At 44.0% G+C, this 20,898-nt stretch overlaps 1 protein-coding gene across 10 annotated transcripts in view; it reads left to right on the forward strand.

Annotated features, from left to right (window-relative positions):
• Positions 1 to 20,898, forward strand: part of CAMK2B (calcium/calmodulin dependent protein kinase II beta) — a 152,191-nt gene that overhangs the window by 47,674 nt on the left and 83,619 nt on the right. For all 10 annotated transcript variants that reach the window (XM_040414591.1, XM_040414599.1, XM_040414598.1 and 7 more), the window contains exons 3-4: positions 3,990 to 4,049; positions 5,269 to 5,323. In XM_040414591.1, the coding sequence (XP_040270525.1) occupies positions 3,990 to 4,049; positions 5,269 to 5,323 (115 nt within the window). The remainder of the gene's footprint in view (positions 1 to 3,989; positions 4,050 to 5,268; positions 5,324 to 20,898) is intronic.

Raw genomic sequence — 20,898 nt, forward strand, 5'->3', positions numbered from 1 at the left:
GTTGGCCCTTTTGCCTTCACTCTGCGGTCCAGCTCACCCCAAACCATCTCGATTGGGTTCAGGTCCGTTGACTGTGGAGGCCAGGTCATCTGGCGCAGCACCCCATCACTCTCCTTCATGGTCAAATAGCCCTTACTTTCAAAGTTTTCCCAACTTTTCGGCTGACTGACTGACCTTCATTTCTTAAAATAATGATGGGCACTCGTTTTTCTTTACTTAGCTGGTTTTTTCTTGCCATAATACAAATTCTAACAGTCTATTCAGTAGGACTATCAGCTGTGTATCCACCTGACTTCTCCTCAACGCAACTGATGGTCCCAACCCCATTTATAAGGCAAGAAATCCCACTTATTAAACCTGACAGGGCACACCTATGAAGTGAAAACCATTTCAGGGGACTACCTCTTGAAGCTCATCAAGAGAATGCCAAGAGTGTGCAAAGCAGTAATCAAAGCAAAAGGTGGCTACTTTGAAGAACCTAGAATATGACATATTTTCAGTTGTTTCACACTTGTTTGTTATGTATATAATTCCACATGTGTTAATTCATAGTTTTGATGCCTTCAGTGTGAATCTACAATTTTCATAGTCATGAAAATAAAGAAAACTCTTTGAATGAGAAGGTGTGTCCAAGCTTTTGGTCTGTACTGTACATGCGTGACCTCCAGCCAACTAGGCGCAAAGTAAGGCTTCACCCAGGAAACACCATTCCTGAAGCTGAAAAGCTGCCAGAGAACAACTTAACTGAGAGACAACCCCTTAGGGAAAGAGAACAGACATTCATAGAAGGTTCGAACCATGCTGGATTCAGACAGTAATGTACTGCACAATTACGGCATTAAGACTTTACTGCTTATGGAAAGGGTTAATTGCTTCCGGCACTCCCCACACTGTGAGATGGACTGGCCATCTGAATATACAAACTGAAAATGGCGTATTGTTAAACAGGCAGGAGGTGCTCAAACCCATATGCAGTTGTGCATGTGTATAAAGGGGAGCAAATCCTGCACTTGTGGCCCGTTGCTAATGGCGATCTGGTGCACTCTGCGGTCTTACTAAACCCTCAAACCGATGTTAAAATTGAGAGATTAGCCAACATATCCTACTGTGGAGGACATGTCTGAGCCCGAGCACCGTGCCAAGGTTTCTCAAGTAGCTCGGGTCCTAACACTCACTGGCCATCTAAACCTAAGATCTGCATCCCTCAGCCTGAAAATTGCACAAAGAGTTAAAGAGAACAGAATTGCACATATGTGATTATTGGGAAAGATTGCAAAGTTTTACTAGAGTGAGACTCCATCAATGGCACCCAATTACCACCAGGCAGGAGCCCCACATATTCACACAGTGCCCCAAGGGAAGAAAGGGTGGACCTTCAGACACTGATGCACAGCCCAAGGGAGCGCCAGGGTGAGGGCAGCCACCATAAACCACTACTCCTATCTGTACCACTCCCATCCTCCTCAGAGATGAGCATTTTAAAATATTCTTAAATAATAGAAAAAAATATAAAAATTGTGTTAATCAAACTTCTCAAAGAGCAAAAAACATTTTCCAGTGTACTGTGGGTACTAAGGGCTACTAAATTACCCTTTGGCATATTTCTGTATAATGCTACCTATGAATATTACTGTAAATATATATGATAGTTTTGAGTTAATTCTGTAGCAAGAGAAAATGGTCATACATCAGTTTGCTTCATGATTTTATTGCTGGAATACATTTTTGTAGCAGATTTTATTTGCTCGATAAGGCATTTTGCCCTGCGCAGTCATGGTACACATACTGCCGAGGTCACCATAAGTGCTAATCAGTCAAGCATGAAATTAAAGCTGGCTACAATGCTGCTGGCTAGGGGCACAATGCTGGAATTGATTGATGGGCATTAGCCAATAGGAAGCAGGATGTGATGTCATGTGGATGCCGTTAACAGACTTATTGCTGCCTAGTGCTGGCTGCGCTGGCAGCAGGCTCTCAGCATCTTGTCACTTGGTATCTCAACCTGGGGGCTGAGCACTCATAACTGCAATTTCGGCACAATGCTCTGTCCAAGCAAGCAAAAAAATAAAGATGAGTCATTGCCGTTACATAGTTGTCATTGGACCTAATCTCCTGGGACTGTCACAGATTTTTAAACATTTTATCCTGGAAATATCCCAGCTTTCTAGCAAAGCCTTTATCTGCGTACAATCTACAACCGGTTTATGTTCTTCCTGCTTTATATTACAATATTTATTACAAATGTTTGCTAATTTTCCTTTGTTATCTGATTAATGTAACATTTTGGTAGATTATTTGATGTTGTGGTCAGGGCCATAAAAGCATGCCTCCTAACCACCAGAACAGTCTGGAATTTCGACTTCTGTCCTGCATTCCCAGGACGGCTAGCAAATGCCCCGACTTCAACTGTATCTGTGTCCTCAGGACACAAATACAGTTGAATACAATGGTGAAGCAGGGAGCCGTCAGCTCCCCACTCCACAGTTCTCCTGCTGACTGTGGTCAAGGTACACATAGCGCAGATCAGAAACCAGAGCAGACCTGCTCTGCACCGCTCATCGTCGAAATGTGGGATAGAGGAGTATTCAATTTGGACACAATAAGGGGGCATGATACTTTGTGAGAGCATTGTACTGTATAACGACCATGTGCATCCCACATTTTCCCTTCCACAGGTCCCACACTATTTTACAAATGGACAGGAATAGGACATGTTCTATTTTTTTTTCTGGGGCAGCGGAACAGACATGTGCTGTCCGCAACTTTTGTGGCCCCATGGAAATGAATGGGTCCACATCCAATCCGCAAAAAATGTGGACTAAAACTACGGTCTTGTGCATGAGGCCTAACCCATAGGTTATCTTATTGTATTTGCCAATAAACAACATTAGGTCAACATGCACAGGGCCACCACTTCTAACCGGTATCATGGAGGCTTCTGCTACACACTTAACAGATGGTCAGGGAAATGTTTGCAACTTGTGGTTCCTCCTTTAAAATGACATCAAGGTACTTGTAGAAGTAGATGACCCTGGAGTCCCTGCACAACCCAATGGTGCTTTACAATTAGTTTCTTGTAAAACCTGCTAGGGTTACCGCTTTATAGATAACTCTTTTAGAGTTAATGGGGTCTTCTTCTTTAAGTTGACTTGTCAGAGAATTCTGGTTCTCCTTGTGGCGATCCAATTGATGTATGGGGTCGTAGAGGCAATGCTCTCTGGGAAAAGGTATGCACATTAGTTCTCATCCAGAAGGAAGTAAACCTTGCAAGTCAATGTCTGACTCATTAAAAGGGTTGGCCACTACCCCGTGTTTGTAAGATGACCATATGGCACTTACTAATATAACCTGTTCGCCAGGTCTTTTGTGCTGTCCACACAGAGATCTTGTCCATAAAATGGCCGCTGATGGAGGGTCATTTGACCATGTAAATCACCTCCATGTGATACCTCCATTCAAATACACTGCATCTGCCATCTGTACTTCACTGGTGGGAGTTTAATGCAACAAAGACTATATTGGTACGTGCCATATAGTTAGTCATCTTACATACATGCTGGTCATAGGTAGCCAGAAAGTGGCCAACCTCTTTACAGAGCCTTGAAACATTACGTATGACTTAGCCAAATCCAAAGACACCCAAACAATACTTGCAACTGTAAGATTTGTATAGGCCTCCCGACCATGTCTTCTGTATGCCTGTGTTTAGAAGTATATGTAAAGATAGCTATTAGATAGCCCTCTCTTTATTTATGACACCTTCAATGATTTCAGATCTTCTGCCTCCACTATATATTCTGCTCTATACAAATTCTTTGGGTACAAAGCGTCCGCCCTATGCTGGAATGAACAAGTGTGTTATCTGTTGTCTTGTGTATTAATAGCTGTTTTTTAAAGTGTGAACAATGCAGATCTTGGCATGCAGACCCTCGCCAGTAAGCTGCGTAGAGCCTCGATGCTAACTTGAGCTGTTTCTTCTCACTACACAGATCATCAAAAACTAGAGAGAGAAGCCCGGATCTGCCGCCTATTAAAGCACCCAAATATTGGTGAGACCATTATTTCCTATGCTTTGTAAAACTATAATGTATGGGTAGAGTGGCTAGCTTTTATAAAAGTACATATTATATATTGTAAGTTATATACAGAGCTAAGGATGTCCTACAGTAGTGCAAAAATGGAGACATTTTACTTAGTTGGAGCCCCATAATGTAGAGTTCTTTCTGCTTTTGACACCTTCATAGCCTCCGTGGAAGCACATTGTCGTGATCTGCCCCACCCGTATAGGTAAGTATTCCATCTAATAGATCTATAAGGCTCCACAGGAGGTAATATGTCCCAAAACAGATGACTAGTTGATACCACTCCATAAGAAGAAACGAAGATGTCATTTCCTAAAAGCCTCCTAATTGTGTGACTACAAATATAGATTTGGGGATTGGGCAACCATCCCTCCAGACTTTCACTATCACAGTTGAGGAATTGTTTGCTTCCCTACAACAGGTTACATATATTTTGAGATCGATGAATGGTTACAGTACCCTTTGGCAATATTTAGGGTTGGTTCCTCTAGGTTGAGTTGGTATCACTATTCACGGACTATAGCCATAGGCTCAAAGGACAAATAACTAAGCCGTAAAGTCAGAAATAGGTATTCTTTATGTGTAGACATGCTATGCTTAGGTAGGGTTCACATATCTCAGTTGCATCAGGCCAGTTTTTTATGCCCGAGCCAAACACAACTGATGACATATTTGGGTACTTTATCCACCAGTTCGCTGGGGTACACCTAGCCTTTCTGCTTTCTGAGGCGAAAACTGAAACGGCACCCCCCCCCCAATGCCAATTTCTTAACCTAACCTCTTTGCCACAATGAAAGCGCTTATTGACCATGACCATTCCGCTGCCCCCCTCTTGCCCCTAACTGGTGCTGCCTGAGGCGATCGCCTCACTTGGCCTTTTTGGTGGTGCACCCCTGCCAGTTCGACATCCATAGCCAGATAGAATAGTGCAGCTTTTAGGGTTTTTTGTCCAGCGCAGAGAGATGTCCAGTGTTTCACCGGACACATTGCACGACAAAAAAGCTTTCATAGACAAGGACGCGATCAGGCTTCAGTTTAGCTCCAGCGTTTTTGCACCATGCAAAACCAGATTGCTGGACAAATGTGAAGGGGCCTATAAGAAATGGTGTTCTAAAGTTGGGGACCATCCACAATATATTAATAACTGTTGTCTCTGCTCTAAATATCTAATTCTGTTCTCTTTTAGTACGCCTCCATGACAGTATATCAGAAGAAGGGTTCCACTATCTCATTTTCGATCTGTAAGTCAACTGTTCATTTGATTTGTTACCACTGCCGATTAATAAAACAAAAATGTGATTTTTATTCCAAATGAATGAGGGGTCTGCCAACTCTCCTAACATGTCTGAAATCACACAAACAAAAGCGTTTTGCAGTCTGCAAGCAGTGATGGCCAGTTCGCAGTGTTCGCCGACGAACACATGCGATCTGCCATCTTTATTCCCAAGCCCGGCGATGCAGAGGTAAGTCCTTACCTGTGCCTGCGCCGCTCTGAAACACATGCGGTCACTGGGAGCAGAACAGCCTGCTCCCGGTGACCGCACTTGTTTTCAGACCGGCTCGCGGAGCAGGCACAGGTAAGGACTTACCTCTGCATCGCCGGGCTTGGGAATAAAGATGGCAGATCGCATGTGTTCGTCGGCGAACACTGCGAACTGGCCATCACTAGCTGCAAGCCGCAGATACCTGCCGTGTGCACGCCTCATCATGGCACATACCCATTGGCTTTAATGGGTCCATGGCCCGCAAGTTGAGGTCAAATACAGGATATGTCCTAGTTTTTGTGCAGTAGCCAAACGGGTGCAGAAGTGCATGTAAGTAAGCCCTTTGTTGTGTGCACCCTTATAACTATTTGCATTCTGTAGAAAATATAAATTCTGGAGCATGTTTTTTAGTAGACTGCATTGTGCTGTGCCTCTCTTATTCCTCCCGGAGATTTATGAATAAATTAACAACTGGGTGTTGCCAGATGGTGGTGAGTCCCTACTCAGACAATGTATAATCAGTGCTGACAGTGTTAGGCCTCATGCACATGACCGTTGTTTGGATCCGTTGTCGGATACGGACCCATTAATTTCAATGGGGCCGCAAAAGATACGGACAGCACTCCGTGTGCTGTCCGCATCCGTGGCTCCGTTCCGCGGCCCCGCTAAAAAAAATATAACATGTCCTATTCTTGTCCGCGCTTTGCGGACAAGAATAGGCATTTATATTGCCGGTGCCCGTTCCGTTCCGCAAATTGCGGAAGACAAAAAGGGCGCCTTCCGTTTTTTTGCGGATCCGCGGTTTGCGGACCGCAAAAAACGGCACAGTCGTGTGCATGAGGCCTTAGATTGTAGGGACAAACTTTTTACAATTTAGTCATACATTTCCAGGAGAAGTGACAGAAAAACAGCTCCTTGCAGAGTTCTTAGAAAATAATCAGCATTGTTGTTTTATGTGGAGTACAAGTATTTACTTATACAGACATGTCAGGAGGGATGACAGGTCCACTATGCACAGATATATCAGGAAGGGTGACAGGTCCACTATACACAGATATATCAGGAAGGATGACCGGTCCACTATACACATGTACAGTACAGACCAAAAGTTTGGACACACCTTCTCATTCAAAGAGTTTTCTTTATTTTCATGACTATGAAGGCATCAAAACTATGAATTAACACATGTGGAATTATATACATAACAAACAAGTGTGAAACAACTGAAAATATGTCATATTCTAGGTTCTTCAAAGTAGCCACCTTTTGCTTTGATTACTGCTTTGCACACTCTTGGCATTCTCTTGATGAGCTTCAAGAGGTAGTCCCCTGAAATGGTCTTCCAACAGTCTTGAAGGAGTTCCCAGAGATGCTTAGCACTTGTTGGCCCTTTTGCCTTCACTCTGCGGTCCAGCTCACCCCAAACCATCTCGATTGGGTTCAGGTCCGGTGACTGTGGAGGCCAGGTCATCTGGCGCAGCACCCCATCACTCTCCTTCATGGTCAAATAGCCCTTACTTTCAAAGTTTTCCCAATTTTTCAGCTGACTGACTGACCTTCATTTCTTAAAATAATGATGGCCACTCGTTTTTCTTTACTTAGCTTCTTTTTTCTTGCCATAATACAAATTCTAAGGCCTCTTTCACACGGGCGTGGCGGGAAAATGTGTGGGTGCGTTGCGGGAACACCCGCTATTTTTCTGCACGAGTGCAAAACATTGTAATGCGTTTTGCACTCGCGTGAGAAAAATCGCGCGTGTTTGGTACCCAAACCCGAACTTCTTCACAGAAGTTCGGGCTTGGGATCAGTGTTCTGTAGATTGTATTATTTTAACATGGTTATAAGGGAAAATAATAGCATTCTGAATACAGAATGCATAGTAAAACATCGCTGGAGGGGTTAAAAAAAATAAAATAAAAATTTAACTCACCTTAATCCACTTGTTCGCGATGCCGGCATCTCCTTCTGTCTTCATCTGATCTCTGTGCAGCAACGGGACCTTTGATGACGTCACTCCGGTCATCACATGGTACGTCACATGATCTTTTACCATGGTGATGGATCATGTGATGACCAGAATGACGTCACAAAAGGTCCTATTGCTGCACAGAGATCAGATGAAGCCAGAAGGAGATGCCGGGCTACGCGAACAAGTGGATTAAGGTGAGTTAAAAAAAAAATTCTTTTTTTTAAACCCCTCCAGCGATGTTTTATTATGCATTCTGTATTCAGAATGCTATTATTTTCCCTTATAACCATGTTATAAGGGAAAATAATAATGATCGGGTCCCCATCCCGATCGTCTCCTAGCAACCGTGCGTGAAAATCGCACCGCATCCGCACTTGCTTGCGGATGCTTGCGATTTTTACGCAACCCCATTCATTTCTATGGGGCCTGCGTTACGTGAAAAACGCACAAAGAGGAGCATGCTGCGATTTTCACGCAACGCACAAGTGATGCGTGAAAATCACCGCTCGTGTGCATAGCCCCATAGAAATGAATGGGTCGGTATTCAGTGCGGGTGCAATGCGTTCACCTCCCGCATCGCATCCGCGCGGAATACTCGCTCGTGTGAAAGGGGCCTAACAGTCTATTCAGTAGAACTATCAGCTGTGTATCCACCTGACTTCTCCTCAACGCAACTGATGGTCCCAACCCCATTTATAAGGCAAGAAATCCCACTTATTAAACCTGACAGGGCACACCTGTGAAGTGAAAACCATTTCAGGGGACTACCTCTTGAAGCTCATCAAGAGAATGCCAAGAGTGTGCAAAGCAGTAATCAAAGCAAAAGGTGGCTACTTTGAAGAACCTAGAATATGACATATTTACAGTTGTTTCACACTTGTTTGTTATGTATATAATTCCACATGTGTTAATTCATAGTTTTGATGCCTTCACAGTCATGAAAATAAAGAAAACTCTTTGAATGAGAAGGTGTGTCCAAACATTTGGTCTGTACTGTATATCAGGAAGGATGACAGGTCCACTTTGCACAGATATATCAGGAAGGATGACAGGTCCACTATGCACAGATATATCAGGAAGGATGACAGGTCCACTTTGCACAGATATATCAGGAAGGATGACAGGTCCACTTTGCACAGATATATCAGGAAGGATGACAGGTCCACTATACACAGATATATCAGGAAGGATGACAGGTCCACTATACACAGATATGAGGAAGGGTGACAGGTCCACTATACACAGATATATCAGGAAGGATGACAGGTCCACTATACACAGATATGAGGAAGGGTGACAGGTCCACTATACACAGATATATCAGGAAGGATGACAGGTCCACTATACACAGAAATATCAAAAGGATGACAGGTCCACTATACACAGATATATCAGGAGGGATGACAGGTCCACTATACACAGATATATCAGGAGGGATGACAGGTCCACTATACACAGATATATCAGGAGGGATGACAGGTCCACTATACACAGATATATCAGGAGGGATGACAGGTCCACTATACACAGATATGTCAGAAGGATGACAGGTCCACAAAAAATAGACACATCAAGAGGGATGACAGATCCACAATAAACTAATATGTCAGAAAGGATGACAGATAAACAGGTGTCAGGAGGGATGAGAGGTCCACACCAAACAAATCAAGACCACTATAAAAAAAAAGATAGATCCACTATAAACATACACATCAGGAGGGATGATAGGTCCACCTTTAACAGACTTACTGTTACATGGAATGGAAGAGTGCAGCCCTGAATTCCACCCACACTTCTATCCCTGCCTACTTGCACGGCCCGTCCTAACTGACGGCGTACAACTTGGCGGTGGTCCCTCACCAGGGTACGTACAGGGGCCTACTGAAGAGAGCAAAAACGTAACGGAGTCAAGGAAGCAAGGGTCAAGGCAAGGAGGTCACGCAGTACACGGGGAGAAGGCAAAGCAAGGTCAAATACAATCCGAAGTCAGAAGCCAAGAAGTAACGTCAAATCCAATGAGGTCGCAAGGTCGAGGTCAAAAACTAACTGAGGTCAAAACACACAATAGGAAATCCAAATACGGAGGTGAGGGTAGAAAGACCAATCACAGGAAACCTGTGGCCAGCAGGCTGCCTGTTTAAATAGCCCCTACAGGTGAGTCACGTGACGTGGCCAGTGTCACGTGACTCGCATTGCATGCCACACAGCTGAGCGCCGATTCATTCCCATCGGCGCTCAGATCCCCTGCTGCTCGTTGCCTAGGGGATGGAGGACGCCGGCGGCACTGAGGAGGCGCGTGCGGACGGATCCTCCCCGCCTCCTGGTTGCTGTGGAGACGAGGACGCCGGCCGTGTCCCTGCTCCCTCACAAGCACGGGATGCCGGCGGCGCTGCAAAGGGGAAGCACGTTGCCGGCTCCCCGTTACTCATACCAGGGGGGATGACATGTCCACTATAAACAGACACATCAAGAGGTATGACAGGTCAGACACATGTATTAATAGCATACATTGCGATAGTTATTTTACCTGTGTGAATTATACTCAAGAAATAAGGTGTGTATTTTATCATTATGTCTTTTAGGTCCAAAATTCTGTGCTGATTAATTTTTTAATATAGCAATCAAAGTTCAAAATGTTATACACAGAGCTTCATGTGATCCTAGTCTTACCCCATTGCTTGTTTGTTAACATTGGTTTAGCTACAGATCAGGGGAAGCCACGATCCTTGGTTGGCAACCTGAGCCATAATTATAGTGTTGGACTCTATATAATGGAAAACCTATGTCAGAGTACTTATAAAGTATAGTGCAGGAGTTATAGTGGTTTGTATACTTGCATTACATTATAATCATGGGAGTAGCGTGAGTGGTACTGTATTTTAATTTTAGAGACAATCTAATGTGTATGGAGAGCTGTAAAGAGAAGGATTGGGCACATTGAATTTTAGCAGGATAACAAGTGACTTACTCCTCTCCCCCTGAAAACACATACTCCAGCTGACCCGAGTGTGTATGCCTATGGGGGAGTCAGGAGAGATGGCTGTACAAGTGTTTGACTGATAGCTATTGAAGGTGTATGGGCAGCTTAAAGGGGTTTTCTTGTTTCACAATGAAATGTTATTTTATTTGCCCAGAATACCCCAAACACTGCATATTTTGGCCCCTATACTTGTTTTTCTTGTCAACACTTTCCTTCCCTGTTCTCAGCATCACTGCATCTTGGTTGGATGTTTACATGCAGAACTTCCATCTGGATTTTCTAACCAAACCCAGCATGCTTTGTTTTATAATGTTTCTCTGCCTGTCATACTGTTCTCTCTGCAGCAGTCATGCCCCCTGCACCTGTCTTCTCCATGTTAGCTAGGCAGGGCAAGCCCGGTGAAACATTAAAAAGCAAAGCATGCTGGGTTTGGTTAGAGAACCCAACAGGAAGCTGATGAAAACAGGAAGTTCTGCATGTTAACATCCTGCCCAGATGCAGCAATGCTGAGAACAGGAGCATTAGGCTACTTTCACACTTGCGGCAGAGAGATCCGGCAAGCAGTTCCGTCGCCGGAACTGCCTGCCGGATCAGGCAAAATGTATGCTAACTGATGGCATTAGTAAGACTGATCAGGATCCTGATCAGTCTTAAAAATGCCTGATCAGTCGAAAAAATGCATTGAAATGCCGGATCCGTCTTTCCGGTGTCATCCGGCAAAAACGGATCCAGCATTTATTTTTTCACCTTTTTTTCAGTCTGCGCATGCGCATACCGGAAGGACGGATCCGGCATTCCGGTATTCTGAATGCCGGATCCGGCACTAATACATTCCTATGGGAAAAAATGCCTGATCCGGCATTCAGGCAAGTCTTCAGTTTTTTTAGCCGGAGATAAAACCGTAGCATGCTACGGTTTTCTCTTTTGCCTGATCAGTCAAAACGACTGAACTGAAGACATACTGATGCAAACTGAACGGATTACTCTCCATTCAGAATGCATGGGGACATACCTGATCAGTTCTTTTCCGGTATAGAGCCCCTGTGACGGAACTCTATGCCGGAAAAGAACAACGCAAGTGTGAAAGTAGCCTTAAGAGTTTAGGTAGCACCTGAAGATTTGGAAGCTGAGAGGGTCTACAGGTTTCCACTTAAGCCCAAGCAGACAATTACTTCAACATTATATACACAGGATAATTCAGTAATGGCCTTTTCATAATCCAAAACAAGACTATAATTCTAGATTTTATGGTTAACAATATCAGCTTTATTGTACATCATAAGTAAAAATCACACATATTTGGTAACGATAAAAACATCACATGACAAGACACCTACTAGGGTCAAAAATAACAGTCTGTGTCTCTGTCTCCCTGAGGAAGCAACACAAAACACTTTTTGGGGCTGGTGTTTGTGTTGCCTACTGGGTCTGTATATCTGTATCCCTCCATTGTGGCCTTGTTACTTATGCTATCTGCATTTTATGGCATATCTGCATTGGTCCAACTGTGTTATTTTTGACCCAAGTAGGTGTCTTGTCATGTGATGTTTTTTGTCTTTACCAACTATGTGTGATTTTTACTTTTGTACAATAAAGCTGATATTTTTAACCATATAGTGTTCGCAGAGTGCACTTCTCCTCTTCGGTGTTCTCATATATTCCCTCCTGCACCTGTGAGGATTGTTAGAGGGCCCGTTCTTTATAGGAGTTTCTTTATAATTCTAGATTGCAAATAAATGAAATACAACATTTTCCTAGCATGTTACTTGTTAAAAACTGGTCTCGTCTTCACCTCAGTGTGGGCATCAATGACTGGACCTAAACCACCTTGTGGTAGAAGTTGTGTAGTGTAAATTTTGTCACAGCTGGAATAACTATTTGAACAAGATCTATAATGATAACTTTAATTAAAAGTGCTCAGAACATGTAGTACTGTAATTCCCAAGGAACGATTATAGTGGAACTGAAAGCATGCAGTTTTCAGTTGTTGTTTCTAGGGACATTTTCATAGAACTTGCGCTAAAGAAAGCACACAAAGTAATTGCAGTTTCATTGTATAAAAAAACTCCCAAAAAAGTCATACTATAAAATATATTGGGGTCATTTATCAAAAGTGGTGTAAAGTAAAACTGGCTTAGTTGACCATAGCAACCAATCAGTTTCCACCTTTCATTTTTGACAGCTCCTTTGAAAAATCAAAGGTGGAATCTGGTTGGTATGGGCAACTAAGCCAGTTCTACTTATACCAGTTTGACAAATGACCCCATATGTTTGTAACCATACAGTGTGAATCGAGCAATAACAAAAAAAAAATATATATATATATTTTGGAGGAGCACTAAATAAAACCCTCAGAACGTTGTTAAATCTTTGGAAGTTTTATTGTTCTTAATCGTTCGACATGTTTTAACTCTGGACAGGAGTCTTCACCAGGTACATTGGAGCTGGAAAGTTTGTGAACCCTTCAGAATGTTCTATATTTCTGTATAAATTTGACCTAAAAGATTTTCACACAAGTTCTACAAGTAGACAAAGATTACCAAATAAAAAATGAGTTCATTTATTTATTTAGGAAAATGATCATGTCTGTGAGTGGTAAAAGTATGTGAAGCTTTGCTTTCAGTATCTGGTGTGACCTCCTTGTGTAGCAATAACTGCATTAAACGTTTCCAGTAATTGTTGATTAGTCCTGCACATCGGCCTGGAGGAATTTGAGCCCATTCCTCTGTACAAAACAGCTTCAGCTCTGCTATGTTGGAGGGTTTCCTCCCATTATTTGCGCACTTCAGGTCCTTCAAGAACATTTCTATTGGATTACGGTCAGGACTTTCACTTGGCCATTCCAAAACTTTACCTTTATTCTTTAACCATTCTTTAGTAGAACGACTTTTGTGCTTAGGGTCGTTGTCTTCCTTCATGACCCACGTTCTCTCGAGATTCAACTAACGGACAGATGTCTTGACATTTTCTTTTAGAATTTGATGGTATAAAATTAATCCATTAATGATGGCAAGCCATCCTGGCCCAGATGCAGCAATGCAGGCCCTCATCATGAGACTACCAACACCATGTTTTACAGATAGGATGAGATTTTTATGCTGGAATGCAGTGTTTTACTTTATCCTAATAACACTTCTCATTTAAACCAAAAACTTCAATTTTGGTCTAAACAATCCATACAACATTGTTCCAATAGCCTTCTGGCTTGTCCAAGTGATATTTAGCAAACTGAAGCCAGGCAGCAATGTTCTTTTTTGGAGAGCAGCGGCTTTCTCCTTGCAATCCTGCCATGCACACCATTGTTGTTCATCCTGATGGTGGACTCATGAACATTAACTAATGTGAGAAAAGCCTTAAGTTGCTTAGAGGTTATCTTGGGTTCCTCTATGAGCTCATGGACTATTACGCACCTTGTTCTTGGAATGATCTTTGTTGGTCAACCACTCCTGGGGTCTGGGGAGGTTAATAATGCTTTTCAATTTCTTCTATTTGCACACAATCTGTCTGACTGGATTGGTGTAGTTCAAACTCTTTACAGATGGTCTGTGATCTTTTCCAGCCTGATGAGCATCAATAACTTTTCTTATGAGGTCCCTAGAAATGTCCTTTGTTTATGCCATGATACACTTCCACAAAGATTTTATGTGAAGATCAGACTTCGAGTGGACAACCTGTTTTATGTAAGGAACAGGAATCTATCAAACGTGAAGCTACGGCTGCATAGCGACATGTGGTGTGACAAAAAAAAAGTACAGCTACACTGCAACGTTTGTTTAGTGACATTTCATGTATTGTATTTCAATGGTGACACAATGAAACATGCGACATGCTGCTATTGCGATAGTCGGCAATTTTTTTTTTACTTGGATGGATTTTTTTTGCGACTGTCACAGTATGTCGCATTGCGACACTATTGAAATACATTACATGAAATTTTGCGGGACTTTCTTGTCACGCGCTAGTCCTAGCCTGATAATACCACCAGACTCTAATTTCACCTTTAAATTATCTGCTAATCCTAAAGGTTCACATACTTTCGCCACTCAGAAATGTGATAATGGATCATTTTCCTTAATAAATAAATAACCAAGTCTAATATTTTTGACTCATTTGTTTGATTTGGTTATTTTTACTTTTAAGACCGCTATAGTTTTAGGTTAACTATATGCAAAAATATAGGGGGTCATTTACTATGCAGAAATACGCCCATATTAGGTGTATTCATGAAGCAGATTAAGGCGCAAAGGTTATTTGCGCCGCAATCTGTGACTTTTTCCCGTTGGCGTGGCATGGCCAGGGAAGAGGACGGGCCGGTAGACCCATCTCATTCATCATTTTCTACGCCAGTTTTAGGAGTAGAAAATGTCCTAAATGTAAAACAGCAAGGAAGCTGGCTTACATTTAGACTGGCGCAGGATACGCTGAAGTTATGTAGAGGCTGGCACCTCTTCAAAATTTCTGCTGATCCACCGCCAGCTATAGGGGTTATTAAGCCTGGGTTCTAAAACGCCGGTCTTAATAAATGACCCCCATGGTGTTGGACCCCCGCCGATCAGATTATTAATTACCTATCCTCACCCCTTGATCAAATTAATGTCCAGCCCTACCTACACTGTAACAACTGGCCTCTGCAGTCATTAAAATGGCAAAAGAGCAGCAGAATCACTGCATGTGATGATACCTGTCAGATTCTCTACATTAGCTGGATCTTCTCAGGTAGAACCAGTACCTGCCAAGAACTATATCGAGGGTGACCAGTACCCTGCTCTGGACTGACGAGAAGCTAGAACTCCAAAACGGTGCTGTCTATAGAAGGGTGTTTTTGGTTTGGCTGATATCCCTAGTGCTGTTTCATGGCTCTTTACTGTTTCAGACATTGACTTGCAGGGTAACTGCCTGGAGGTGGCGCTGGAGAGACAGTTCTTCCATCTGCAGAAGGGTTAATTTACATTCCTGTTCCCAGGGAGCATTGCCTGTAAGACTTCATACACCAGCTGGATCTCCAGAAGGAGAACCAATGCCTTCAAAGAATAATGTTTCTTAGACCTTATCTGAAAAGCACTGGTCATAGGGACCATGGCTGTTTTAAGAGTAGGTGAGATAATTTCACGTGGTAGATATACATATATATCTTCTCTCCACGTATATAAAAGTATGTAAACATTTCCGATGTATTATGAATCCATAAGATCAATGGATCAATTTTAGCACATGTATTAGTTAAAGGAGCAATTAGGGATGAGCGAATTTCATATTTTGAAGTTCATGTTGTGGTATTTACTGAATGGCGTTATGCATAATGGAATGCAGGGGGTTGTATTACTATGACTGAAACGTTTTGGCTGATCCATGGCGGATCCAGCTAAAACGCTGGTGTGAAAGTAGCCTAATTTAGGCGTATTTCAGATTAGTAAATGACCCCATTATATTATAGAGTGCAAACTTTGAAACATGTATATGGCAACCAGAGTGGTACCTGGCACCAAGACTTTAGCAGCAAATCTGTTAAATCTTGTAAGTTGTGAGACTGAGCCTCCATGGATCAATGGACATAATGAATGAGCCTGGGGTGACCATGACCTTGTCACCAGTTGTGCCCCTTTTAGTAGGTACTAACCAGTGCACACCAGGAACACCCTACAAGACCTGCTGTGTCCTGAAGATGTCCCAACCCCGTGGACTAGTCATCACAATTTGCCTCTTGTCGAAGTTGTTCCTTCGATCACTCGCTGCCTAATATATCCCACCCATTGACAGCGGCCATTGTCATCAGATAATCAATGGTACTCACTTCACGTCACTTTTAATCGGCAGTAGCAGTGACAATTTTCACTAATGGGGCTGTACGTGCGTCCCGCTGAGTTTTACAATGGACTAGAAGCCTGGCCTAAGGACGCAGAAGGAATGTATTCTGGAGGCACATGAGTACTTATGGTAATAGTATGGAGCAGATGTATCCCAGAGGGATAACTCAATCTGCAATAAAGCACTCTGCTCCCTGTGGTCTGTCTGTGGATTAGACTTTTTTTTTATTTGGCATCACTAGGTGTCGCCTATATTCCAGGTACCCGTACAGCATAATCTGAAGGGGGCACTTAGAATCCGGCACTGCTACATCTACACACGCCCATCCAGACACCTGCAACGGCGGTCAAAATAGCTGATCTTGGGTCTAATGTCTTTTTGATATGAGGAGGAAGTGACAGCGTATAGCAGAGCTCTCTCCGTGCTGCTCTTTCTGCAGAGGATTTTTGGTGCAGGCATAGAGGAGGGGGGACGCAGCCTATAAATACACCAGGCTGTGTTTGGTGTTACAGCTCTGTGGGCGTTAGATGAAGACAAGACATGAGTGTATCTGCTATTCACTGCATCTCAATCCTCCCCTGCAGCCACCTTTTCTATTCTTGTGCTGACCTCATCCGCAGCTTTAGCACCAATCTCCTCGGCTAGATCTGCGCTATGCCAGGGTGCACCTGTCAATGTGTCTTCCCCCATGCCGGCGCCCTACACCTCTGCCACTGCATTTCCTTGCTTCTCTGTGATTACTAATCACGTCCACTTCTTCACTTCTGTCTTGCGTCCTCCTCTGTAACACCCACATGATTGTCAGCCTCCATCATGCAGGCAGCCCTCTGCTATTCCTCAACCGCACGCACCTCTTGGTAAGCCTCCGTCCTGCCATGTACACCCCTTTGTTCTCTCCCTGTGCACATTCTGTGCCCCCACTCCTGCACAATTTATGCAACTCCCTCCTCTTGCTGTTCTATTGAAAGCAGGTGCTGCAGTGACACATTTTAGGACTCATCTTTCTATATATAACCCAATGTGTGGCTACGAGCTCCCAAGTCATCTTTAATTAGACACAGCCTTTACCAGCACCCATCCTGCTGGGAACCAGCAGCTTTTGCATCCTGCGGTTCTTTATTCACAAGCAATGGAAATGCCTGACACCCACCTTCCCCCCCAGTGGGTTTCAGAAAGGAAATCAAGACCCCTGATTATATTGGTATCCGTCCTAGAGATACATTTATCAGATGTAAAGGGGATGTTAGGGTGGTACAAATTGTTTTCAAAAGCCTCAGAATGGTGTAAAAACAAAAATCAAATCTCATCGATCCCCCACCGCTGCCGATCTGATGCTTTTTTGACCTCCTATAGTGTCCTCTTCCGGTACGTCTTGACATGCAGGAAAAGCCTGCTCAGCCAATCGATGGTTGCTGCGTGTCAAGAAGCACCAGGAAATAGAGACCAGCTGCCAGATCTGGCGCAAATGTTGGCTGGACAAAAAAACTATTGCATGCAATGTTTTTTGTCTGGCCAAAACCCGGCATTTATGCTAGAAATCTGCTGGATCAGTGCCGGACCTCATTGCAGTCAGTGGGGATCTGGTGGTGAATTAGAGGATCCAGCAGACTGCTTTGCGCCCTTTCATCCCTTAATGGAAATGTGAACAAAGCCTTAGTTGCATCTACTATATGCATTTTTAAGTCTTTCAATGGCAACTGTGTCATGTGTCTAACCAAAAGTGCAGAGCTTGTACTTCTTTGTAGATAGAAGGTCAATCTCTCCTGTGTGGCTTACTTTCTGTGAACTACAAGATTACAGCATCATCTAAAAAAATCCATCTTAGCACCTTAGGCTACTTTCACGCTAGCAGCACGGACCTTCGGCAGGCTGTTCCGTCGGGTGAACAGCCTGTCGGATCCGTCCTGCCGCTAGTGAACGTGTGCCCCCGGACTGCGGCTCCGTCCTCATTGACTATAATGAGGGCGGGCGGAGTTCCGGCGGAGGCACGGCGAGAGGCTGCCGGAATAAATGTCGGACATGTCGTAGTTTTATTCCGGGAGCCTCTCGCCGTGCCTCTACCCCCATTATAGTCAGTCAATGGGGACAGAGCGGCAGTCCGGGGGCACACGTTCACTAGCGGCAGGACGGATCTGGCAGGCTGTCTACCTGACGGAACAGCCTGCCGGAGGTCCGTACCGCTAGTGTGAAAGTAGCCTTAGGCCCCTTTCACACGGGCGAGTATTCCGCGCGGATGCGATGCGTGAGGTGAACGCATTGCACCCACACTGAATACCGACCCATTCATTTCTATGGGGCTGTTCACATGAGCGTTGATTTTCACCCATCACTTGTGCGTTGCGTGAAAATCGCAGCATGCTCTATATTCTGCGTTTTTCACGCAACGCAGGCCCCATAGAAGTGAATAGGGTTGCGTGAAAATCGCAAGCATCCGCAAGCAAGTGCGGATGCGGTGCGATTTTCACGCATGGTTATAACATGGTTATAAGGGAAAATAATAGCATTCTGAATACAGAATGCTTAGTAGGTGATCAATTGAGGGTTAAAAAAATAAATAAAAATTAACTCACCTTCTCCTCTTGTTCGCGTAGTTCCCGGTCTCTTCTTTACTTCTTTAATGATGAACTACTGGCTAGGACCTGTGGTGATGTCAGATCACATGGTCCATCACCACGGTAATGGACCATGTGATTGGAGCATGTGATCTGACATCACCAAAGGTCCTTTAGCCCACAGCTCATCATTAAAGAAGTAAAAAAGAGACCGGGAACTACGCGAACAAGAGGAGAAGGTGAGTTAATTATTTTTTTAACCCTCAATTGATCACCTACTAAGCATTCTGTATTCAGAATGCTATTATTTTCCCTTATAACCATGTTATAAGGGAAAATAATAACATCTACACAACACCTAACCCAAGCCCGAACTTCTGTGAAGAAGTTCGGGTTTGGGTACCAAACATGCGTGATTTTTCTCACGCGAGTGCAAAACGCATTACAATGTTTTGCACTCGCGCGGAAAAATCGCGGGTGTTCCCGCAACGCCCATGTGAAAGAGGCCTTAGGCCCCTTTCACACGAGCGAGTTTTCCGCGCGGATGCGTTGCGGGAGGTGAACGCATTGCATCCGCACGGAATCCTGACCCATTCATTTCTATGGGGCTGTTCATATGAGCGGTGATTTTCACGCATCACTTGTGCGTTGCGTGAAAATCGCAGCATGCTCCTCTTTGTGCGTTTTTCACGTAACGCAGGCCCCATAGAAATGAATGGGGTTGCGTGAAAATCGCAAGCATCCGCAAGCAAGTGCGGATGCGGTGCGATTTTCACGCATGGTTGCTAGGAGACGATCAGGATGGAGACCCGATCATTATTATTTTCCCTTATAACATGGTTATAAGGGAAAATAATAGCATTCTGAATACAGAATGCATAGTAAAACAGCGCTGGAGGGGTTAAAAGATCATGTGATGTACCATGTGATGACCGGAGTGACGTCATCAAAGGTCCTTTACCTATAATTAATGCTCACCACAGGTCCTATTCAGTAAAGGGGACAGAAGGAGATGCCGGCCCGCGATCAATTGGACTAAGGTGAGTTAAATGATTTTTTATTTTTTTTTAACCCCTCCAGCGCTGTTTTACTATGCATTCTGTATTCAGAATGCTATTATTTTCCCTTATAACCATGTTATAAGGGAAAATAATACAATCTACAGAACACCGATCCCAAGCCCGAACTTCTGTGAAGAAGTTCGGGTTTGGGTACCAAACATGTGCGATTTTTCTCACACGAGTGCAAAACACATTACAATGTTTTGCACTCGCGTGGAAAAATCACGGGTGTTCCCGCAACGCACCCGCACATTTTCCCGCAACGCCCGTGTGAAAGGGGCCTTAGTCTCCTCACCTCACCTACTCAGCTCCACCTACCTTGTTCCCCTGTATGGCTCTGCATGCGTTGAGTGTAGCTTAAGATATAATTTCTGCCTTATCTAACAAGGCAGGTGTGCAGTAATATAGCAGGTGAGCCCAAACAATGATTGGCTGCGGGGTTATTGTCTATGCCAGTGGTGCCCAACCATTTTTCGTCTGAGGGCCGCACTAGACTTGGTATAAATTTCGCGGGCCGGAACCAGGTAGCTTTGCCAGAAAGAAATGCAAACGCTGTGAGGGGGCACGTGTGAGCATTACTACTGTGAAGAGGGCACATATCTGGCATAACTACTGTGAGGGGGCACATATCTGGGTATAACTACTGTGAGGAGGGCACATATCAGGGCATAACTACTGTGAGGGGGCACGAGTGAGCATTACTACTGTGAAGAGGGCACATATCTGGCGTAACTACTGTGAGGGGGCACATATCTGGGCATAACTACTGTGAGGGGGCACATATCTGGGCATAACTACTGTGAGGGGGCACATATCTGGGCATAACTACTGTGAGGGGGCACATATCTGGGCATAACTACTGTGAGGGGGCACATATCTGGGCATACCTACTGTGAGGAGGGCACATATCAGGGCATTACTACTGTGAGGTGGGCACATATCTGGGCATAACTACTGTGAAGAGG

Source organism: Bufo bufo, chromosome 1 (genome assembly GCF_905171765.1).
Source record: "Bufo bufo chromosome 1, aBufBuf1.1, whole genome shotgun sequence".
Taxonomy (NCBI): Eukaryota; Metazoa; Chordata; class Amphibia; order Anura; family Bufonidae; genus Bufo; species Bufo bufo.